At 36.6% G+C, this 9,937-nt stretch overlaps 1 protein-coding gene across 1 annotated transcript in view; it reads left to right on the forward strand.

Annotated features, from left to right (window-relative positions):
- The window catches only part of LOC125001227 (NACHT, LRR and PYD domains-containing protein 14-like), a 57,292-nt gene that overhangs the window by 29,260 nt on the left and 18,095 nt on the right, over positions 1-9,937 (forward strand). Inside the window, exons 5-7 of the mRNA XM_047577148.1 lie at positions 249-425; positions 777-950; positions 1,513-1,686. Coding sequence (XP_047433104.1) covers positions 249-425; positions 777-950; positions 1,513-1,686 — 525 coding nt within the window. The remainder of the gene's footprint in view (positions 1-248; positions 426-776; positions 951-1,512; positions 1,687-9,937) is intronic.

Raw genomic sequence — 9,937 nt, forward strand, 5'->3', positions numbered from 1 at the left:
ATCCATGCAGCATGTTCTTGATGTGTGTTGACATGAATAGTTGTCTGAATGTTGTGTTGATGTTTGGATGATGTGTGTAGAAGGCTGACATGATGATGATCCACAATAACACAAGGACAAAGTCACTCTACTCATTTTAGAGAACAGCTCATTGATTAGGACGTAGTAATGTTGATCTGAACATTAAAACCTGAACACATCTGATTGATTATCAATGATTTTATAAACATCTTTTATTCTTTATTCAGATTGAGGTGGTGCAGTTTGTCAGAGATCAGCTGTGATTCTCTGGTCTCAGCTCTGAAGTCCAACCCCTCCCATCTGAAACATCTGGAGCTGAGTAAAAACTTCAACCTGGAGGATCCAGGAGTGAAACATCTGTGTGGTTTTCTGGAGAGTCCAGACTGTAGACTGGAGACTCTGAGGTCAGTTCACTGGATGTCTGTTACTATTGTGGATCTGATTTGTTTAATCACAAACTGAACTTAATTTATGTTCATACAGAATTTTCTCCCATGAGGATATACATTCCTTCCTGTTCATATTTTGTCTTTTCTTGTCCTAAATTTAGTCTGTCATCACAAAGATGAGTGTTAGTTAAAGTGTAGAAGGCTGACATGATGATGATCCACAATAACTCAAGGACAAAGTCACTCTACTCATTTTAGAGAACAGCTCATTGATTAGGACGTAGTAATGTTGATCTGAACATTAAAACCTGAACACATCTGATTGATTATCAATGATTTTATTAACATCTTTTATTCTTTATTCAGATTGATTCACTGCAGTTTGTCAGAGATCAGCTGTGATTCTCTGGTCTCAGCTCTGAAGTCCAACCCCTCCCATCTGAAACATCTGGACCTGAGTGAAAACAACCTGCAGGATTCAGGAGTGAAACATCTGTGTGGTTTTCTGGAGAGTCCAGACTGTAGACTGGAGACTCTGGAGTCAGTTCACTGGATGTCTGTTACTATTGTGGATCTGATTTGTTTAATTACAAACTGAACTTAATTTATGTTCATACAGAATTTAAAGTCTTAGTTTTCAGATCTAGTTTCATTTCCTTTCAGTTCAAATTTTCTCTTTTATTTTCGTAAATTTAGTCTGAAATCTCAAAGACGTGTTTGTCATTTTTTGCACGAAAAATGTGTAAGTAAAAAAAGGTAAAAAAAAACAAAAACATTTAGACATAAGAAATAATGTTTGTAATTGATAAACAGTCAGAACTACATCCAGACAACACACAAACACACACATCCAGATCCATGCAGCATGTTCTTGATGTGTGTTGACATGAATAGTTGTCTGAATGTTGTGTTGATGTTTGGATGATGTGTGTAGAAGGCTGACATGATGATGATCCACAATAACACAAGGACAAAGTCACTCTACTCATTTTAGAGAACAGCTCATTGATTAGGACATAGTAATGTTGATCTGAACATTAAAACCTGAACACATCTGATTGATTATCAATGATTTTATCAACATCTTTTATTCTTTATTCAGATTGGTTGATTGCAGTTTGTCAGAGATCAGCTGTGATTCTCTGGTCTCAGCTCTGAAGTCCAACCCCTCCCATCTGAAACATCTGGACCTGGCTTACAACAACCTGCAGGATTCAGGAGTGAAACATCTGTGTTGTTTTCTGGAGAGTCCAGACTGTAGACTGGAGACTCTGAGGTCAGTTCAATGGATGTCTGTTACTGTTGTGGATCTGATTTGTTTTATTACAAACTGAACTTAATTTATGTTCATATAGAATTTAAAGTCTTAGTGTTCAGTTCTAGCTTCATTTCCCTTTACTTCTTTTTTATTTCTTCCTAATTTCATCCATCATCTCAACGACGTGTTTTTTTTTTCTTATTTCGTTGCAAATGTCTGTTTATTCTTAAAGTAAATGAATGTTATTAATTTGTGTTAAACAGTCACATCTGTATCCAGAAAAAACACAAACACACATCCAGATCCATGCAGCATGTTCTTGATGTGTGTTGACATGAATAGTTGTCTGAATGTTGTGTTGATGTTTGGATGATGTGTGTAGAAGGCTGACATGATGATGATCCACAATAACACAAGGACAAAGTCACTCTACTCATTTTAGAGAACAGCTCATTGATTAGGACGTAGTAATGTTGATCTGAACATTAAAACCTGAACACATCTGATTGATTATCAGTGATTTTATTAACATCTTTTAATCTTTATTCAGATTGAATACCTGCAGGTTGTCAGAGATCAGCTGTGATTCTCTGGTCTCAGCTCTGAAGTCCAACCCCTCCCATCTGAAACATCTGGAGCTGGGTTTCAACAACCTGAAGGATTCAGATGTGAAGCAGCTTCTTGATCTTGTGAAGAGTCCAGACTGTAGACTGGAGACTCTGAGGTGAGTGGAGGGTTGGAGTCAGTTCATTCTTCTTTCAGTAGTTTTGTACTAGACACAGAATCTAAAGTGTTTCCTGGAAACCTGCTGCTGTTTTCTTCAGAGATGCTGTCAGAGGAGAATGGAGACAGACTGGACAGAAAGACAGAGACAACAGTCAGACAATCAGATCATCCTGAAGCTTGTTGTGTTGATGTTTTCAGGAAATAAATGTGGATTCCAGCTGACAGCCTTACTAGATGAATAGAGACAGTGGTCCTCATTCATCAGGTCTGATCTCAGACTCTTTGTTCTCTCACCTCAAAACTAAACAACTGATCAGTTTCATCTTTGTCACAGCTCTGAGATCAGTCTGACTGAAGCCTGCAAATCACAGAACCATCATCACATTTAGTAACCATGTGGTCTTTCTACAGAGCAGAACCTCTGCTGAGGTCCAGTCATCACATCTGTATATCTGTCATTAGTTTCATCAGATATCTTCAATGTTTCTTAGTCAGCTGATGCTTCAGAAACACATGAGATGTTCATCAACACACTCAGACTCTTTATTGAAATGGAACAGCTGTAAATCCATCACTAAAGTGTTTGTGCAGTAATGAAGCGTTGATGACTCTCAGCAGTTTATTTCCTCTGTGGACTTGAGAGAAATGTGCAGAGGAAACAGACTTGATGCTAAAAGTCTGTGCAGGTCTGTGAGCTTCCAGCTCCAACACGTTAACATGAAGCTGAAAGGAAGCTGGCTGAGCTCCACAGCTGCTCTGAACAGGACTGAAGTCCCTGCTGCTCTTTATACTGGATGTGCTGCATCACTGACTGACACCTGATGAAAAGAGTCTCTGGAAACACTAAATCATCTCCTCTCTTCTTTCTTCTTCTCTCTGTAGGTGGAAGTAAAGGTAAACAGGACGGTATGTGAGCTGAGAGAGGATGAGCTGAGTCCTGATGATCCAGAGGTTGAATCAGCAGCAGCTTGTGTGTAGAGAGACTCTGACTGGACCATGTTACTGGGAGGTGGAGTCAAGAGGAGAGCTTCATCCACATGTTTCTCATTTAACATCATCAACAGAGCTGCAATCAATCTATTCTAACAGAACCAACAAATAAAGTCCAGCACCTATTGAATTTTCACCTCTAGATGGAGCCAAATCTCCACTAAAGACCTTCATGGAGTCATGGCTGAATATATATTATTATTATTGTTATTAAATAACAGTATACGTGTGTTTTAACATATAGCACTTCAGCTAAAACAGTTCTTCTACATGGGAAGCGTTTTTCTTTGTGTATTTCTTTTACTTTGTGTCAGGAAACATTGAAAATACCACATAAAATATCAAGTATTTATTGTGTTTTTTTTTTTTTTTTTTACACATTTAGAGGTAAATAGAATAAGACAAGAGTACGTAAAAGTGTTGTCTGTGATTGGATTCTTTGTGTATTTGAAACACTGAAAATACAATAGAAAATGTAAAGTAAAAGTGGGAAATGTTCCTATGATATTACTGTAACTGTACTTTCCTGTCAGATTATTTCATCCTGGATTTATCTGTTTATTCATTTTTTGTGCGTAATGATATAAAAACATGTTCCTTACGAAATGATCTGGATTTAAACAGTAATTATAGATGTCAGAGTACATGTAGCACAGTGGACGTATAATGTGCAGAAAGTTGATGGAGAAGGACATTGAAGGATAAGTTAAATATTTTTGTGCATTTTGTATGTGGTTTAATGCAAGGAAAATAAGTAAATAAACACTTTACAGGTATGTTGATCAAATTTTTTCACTACATAGTTTTATTTTGAATATAACAGCAGTCATATTCTATAAGATTAGTAGAGATGAAGAATAACTATATTAATTAAAATAGATTGAACATTTGGTGCATTTAAATGTTATTTGAAAAAAATGGGGGATTTATTGCGTTTTTAGTGATTTAGAGATAAATTAAAAAAATTTAATGACGCACTCTACGCGTTACGCAGGGGGCGTGGCCAGCGGCTGTTGTTACTGCGGCTTCATCCAAAGAGAAAAGAGACACTGAGCGAAACAGGGCGACACTCTCCTCACAATAGTTGTGTTTTTGGTCAGTAAGCGGATATTTTGTGACAGCACGCAGCCGAGCCGGTGAGTTTTGGTTTATTAATGCAAAGTAGCTCAAAGTGAGAGGACACATGTTCGCGGCTCCTTTGAGAAACACTGCTGCTGCTATTACGCAACTTAATCAGGAACATTGTCTGCAAACATTTATTGCTGTGTCACGTTTTTCTGCGTCCTTGCTTTATACTCTGTCAATAATATCCGGTTCCACACTCATCCTGGTCCGTTCACAGTGTCATTTCTAAGAGCGTGTATACATATTTCTGTATATTTTTCATCCAATTTAAACTTTTACTTCATCAGCTGGTCTGAGTTGGAGTGGTTGGAGAGTACACAGGTGCAAGCAGATGATGACAAACTTTATCTAGACAACCTGTAATCACCCATAACTTCTGATGAATCACGTTTCAGGATTCACTTTAAATATTGTTCAACAAAAGCGTGCGCTTCCCTCTGAGCCAATAAGATGTTGAGGGAGTTGAACCTTAATACGTCAAATGCTTGTTTTTGTGTTAAACAATGAAGCTCATCCTCAAAAGAGGAATGTGTACTTTTTCAGTCTGTTTTTAGCTCCCCGTACTCCGAGGAAAAACCTCTGCTCTGTCCGTTTCCACACAAATCTCCGGTTGTCACCCTTTCTGTCGCACTGATCCAAACATCAGTCCGGACCAGATAGTTTCAAGTTCTGCTGCAGAACACCAACACTTTTCCAGCCATTTTTCAGCCAGGAAAAATGAAAAAGACATTTCCAGATTGAATGTGCGCGCTTCAACCTCTTTGAGGACAGATTGTTCCTCCTCTCTGATGAGAACAACTTTATCAAGGTGTCCCTGTGACTGGAAATGTCTCAAAGTGGTTGTTTTCCAAACTAGGCCTTCTCTGTTGGCAGGAGGACAATGATTAAGTTAAAGCAAATGGAGTCGTTTGAATGGACACAGCATCTTAAATGGAAAGATTTGTTAGTTTACTGCTTTATTTAGCTGTAAATTTAATAACCTGAACGTTCAGCTTCAGAAAGAAATCAATCATTTCCATTGGTTGCAGCTGTGAGGTGTTGGGTCTACAGGTTGAGCATCAGTTTAAATGAGGTGAATATAAAGGACTGTTCTTATTCATCAATTAGTTTCTCTTTAAAATGAGCAGAAACTGGAGAGAAACTACTTTTCTGATTTCCTGCAGCTGAAGGCAACATGTCCAGATCACTTCTTTTGTTCCACCAACAGTTTCAAACTGGAGGAAATTCAGTTGATGAGAAAGAAAAGTAGCAGATATTCACTTTTTAAAAGTTGGGGCTGTTGATTTAGGCCAGCAGCTTGTGTGTGTGTATCATTAAAATATTTTTTTATAATTACATTACTGTGACATGAAATTGGTGTTCACTTGATGTACAGATATAACAGTTGTGTGTGTAATTTGTATCTTTTTGTGTGCGTTTATAAATGTGCATTTATTGCAGATTGTGTTTATTAGACACTGTGCACAAAATGCTTTGAGTGTCCTGATTGTAGGGATTGAGAACGTTAAAATAATTGAATTAAAATCTAAACAAATATATTTGACAAAATGTACAAATGTATAAAATTTTATTTTACCTTTTAGAAAAACAAAAATACACTTATATCTCATGTTTGGCCTCCGTGTATTGTAAAAGAAGTCATGTCTATAATTCTGATACTTCTGGAGTATTACAATATTTCTATGTTCATAATTACAACAATTATGACTATGACAATGAAAACCATAAAAGATATTTATTTCGCCTTGTTGGAATTTTTAATGAGCATGTATTTCCATGTCAAAGTTTCTCTTAGCCACAGCCTATAATTAGGAAAATATAAATAAATTCTCCTTGAAGTGATTATCAATTTCTTTCAGTTGGAATATTTTAATAATATATAAATGTCCCTGAAGATAATTTCAGGTGAAAAGGCTGAATAATATTAAATTAAGAAGGATAAATAAATAAAATTATATATGATAGTTGTGGTTGATTGATGAGGTTGTTTGTTCACTGCCCTCCGGTGGCCACAGTTTGTAACTACACCTACGTCTCTGAAGTCGTTACACCCGAAGTATTGGGGTCAATAACTGTTTAGAAATGAAAAGAATGTTTTAAAAATTATACCAAAACATTTTGGGATCAGACCTCAGCTCTAATTAATTATTCGTTACAGATCTAGTTAGATATAGTCCACGAAAAACACATCTATAACCAGTTAATGCCCAAACACAGAGCCGTATGTTAAAGTCAGGCCCTCTTGTGGCCGTAAAGTGTAACTACAGCCAAGCTAGTAGTAGAGCTAACCATCGTCCCCATTGATACTGGCAGTGTTTTCTTTAAAATAAGGGGCCAGTTTTCAACACACAGATCAAAATAATTCAAACACATCATCAAATATCTCTTTTATTTCACTGATTATTTTAGTCGTGCGTTACTGTCGATATCGTGTAACTTGATGGTAGCGGATTAAATGTACCGATCGGGAACATGTAACTAGCACAAATGCTACAGCTTCAGTTTACTGTAAGACTTATCATAAAACAAGAAATATATAAATTAAAAAATGCGAAACTATGAGAGGAATGCGATTCGCAGTTAAACGTTGTGGAACAGCGTTGGTCCGAGGGGTCATTTATGAGAAATAAAGTAGTTAAATAGAGCAGACACAGAAATCCGCTATAATTAGCACCAGCTAACCTAGCCTAGCCTGTGGCTCTCACTCTATCATGTCTATGGACTCACATGCAGACAACGAGTGTTGCTGCCCTCTAGTGGACAGAAACTGTCATTACACGTGAAGTGTTAAGTTAATAAAAATTACATACGGATAGTACTTCCGGTTACATTTCAAAGGTAAAAGGCGAAACACCAATGTTCTGTCGTGTATGAAAATAAAGTACCCCTTATAAATGAAACTCCTGCAAGAAGGACTGTTATTATTTTCACTTATTAAATTTAAATATTTTAAAAAAAGATTTTAAAATACAAAAATATTCCAGAACTATGAACTCCAGTGCAGAAAGACTATGGAAATAAATTATTATTAAATATAATTTTTAGTATTGCATTACTGTGCCATGAAGTTGGTGTATTTTTTGTTTTAGAAAAACAAATATAATGCATTTATATCTGTCATGCTCTGTATATTGTAAAAGAAGCCATGTTTATAATTCTGAATTGAATGTTTAGTCAGTCATGAACTTTGTCTTTTTAACTTATAAATGACTGAGTTTCTGCAGGTTGTCAGAGATCAGTTGTTATTATCTAGTCTCATCTCTGAAGTCCAACCCCCTCCCATCTGAAACATCTGGACCTGAGTAAAAATTACAAACTGACAGATTCAGGAGTGAAGCAGCTTCTTGATCTTGTGAAGAGTCCAGACTGTAGACTGTGGAGGGTTGGAGTCAGTTCATACTTCTTTTAGTTATAGTGCAGTAAACACAGTTTGTCTCAACACAAAGATCCAGTGTTTGCTGTAAACCTGCAGCTGTTTTCCTCAGTGAAGCTGTGAGAGGAGACAACAATCAGCCAATCAGATCATCAGGAAGCTTGTTGTGTTCATGTTTTCAGGAAATAAATCTGAATCACTTCATGGTCATTGTAACAATTCTTCATATTCAGTGCAATTTAAAAGTGCTGTATCTATAGAAAAAAAGAGGTAAGATGAGAAAAACAACATGTAACAGAGTAGAAAAATAACACACATAATATTACTATTAACAAAAGAAAGACACAAAGGAATATCATAAACCTGCCAGCATCAACAGTCCTTTCTGATGTTTCTCATCGTTGATATTCTCACGTCTGTCTTCACTTGTTTGTCTCCGTTCAGTATCTAACTTTTAACTACAGATGTTGAAACTGTGTGACTGCATGGTGTACATCTACCAAACACCCCTTATACAACACTCAACATGGTACAGTCCACCTCCCCCTCCTATAAATCTAGTTGGAATCGTCCACTTCCTGTTTGCCAGTCTGGCCTCCTACCTGGGCAGGTGTGGATGGAGCACATGGAACAAACATTTAGGTAATTTGAATCTGTGAATGAATGAGACTGGGAATGTGAATGTTTATTTCTCTGAGTTCACCTGAAATCCTTCAACTCAGACATTTACCAGTGAAATCGTTTCAGAAAAGTCTAAAATTAGTGAAGAAAGTTATATTCCTTTGTCCCCCACCACCAGTAAATCAACCAACAACACAGGACACCACAACACAAGAGACACCAAGACAGACACTGCTACTTGATGAAAGACTAAAAATGGGATGTTTTGTCTTTGCAACAAAGTTTTAAGAATGTGAAACATTTTACCTTTAAGTTACTATACGATGACTTTTTTATTGGACATACTATACTATGACTTTTTTTTTATCACAGACATTTTTTTTATAACTTAAATTTTTATTGAGTTTTCACATGTATGTCGGCAAAAACAATACATCAAAGAAGATACAAGTTAAAGTACCAATAATAACACTAACAGACTGTCTGGAGATGCTACTATTCAGTCCACTGTTCCATTTAGCATTAGCATTTAGCATACGTCCTCTTTGAGTTGATCTTTCCATAACCACTGCTCCTGTTTTGGAGCGTTCACATTGAGCCAGTTTCTTGTGTCTTACTCTCTGCTAGTAACACTTTAGTCAAGTACAGATCTTCTTTCACTACAACCTTCTCAATAATCCCAAGAATCATCACTTGTGTTTGGAATTTCACATTTTGCGCGTATATCCTCATTTTTATACACTTCCAGAAGATGCGTTCATGGTCTGCCTCCACGCTCCCACATAATCTCCAGCAGTCCTGCTGTGAAGCCAGTTGCCTAGATTTTTATCTTTGCTGTTATAAAATAGTGAGTTAGGTTTTTTCCAGCAGAACTTCCTCCATATGAATGAATTTGTTGTTGTACGTTGTGTCTCACACATGTGGTGCCACTCCTCCTCTTGTATTTGGATTTTTAGCTCTGCTTCCCTTTTTGCTTTTTTATAAAGTGTTGATTCCTTCCTGCTGTCACCCAAAGCTCGATAGAAAGCAGAGATGTTTGTGTGAATCGCTGATAACACCAATCACCTTATTTATAGTTTCATTTGACCTCATCTCTTTTGGGGAATAATCCCTCAGCTGCAAGTGTCTATAGAAGTCTTTGTTTTCGAGGCTGTTCTTTGTCTTTATATCTTGGAAACTTAGAAGTTGTCCACCTTCTGATACTGTACATGTTGAATGCTGGATCATACGACCCTGGCTTCAACTTTAACCAAGTAGATCAGAAACTGAAACAAGTAGCAAAAGCTGTCTTCATGATAGTACACCATGACTTTTTCATTCAACATACTATACATAACATAGTACATTATATCTTTTCTACTGCATACTATAATATGACTTTTTTAATTCATACTATACTACGACTTTTTTTCATACATTTCTTATCACATACTA

Source organism: Mugil cephalus, chromosome 23 (assembly GCF_022458985.1).
Source record: "Mugil cephalus isolate CIBA_MC_2020 chromosome 23, CIBA_Mcephalus_1.1, whole genome shotgun sequence".
NCBI lineage: Eukaryota > Metazoa > Chordata > Actinopteri > Mugiliformes > Mugilidae > Mugil > Mugil cephalus.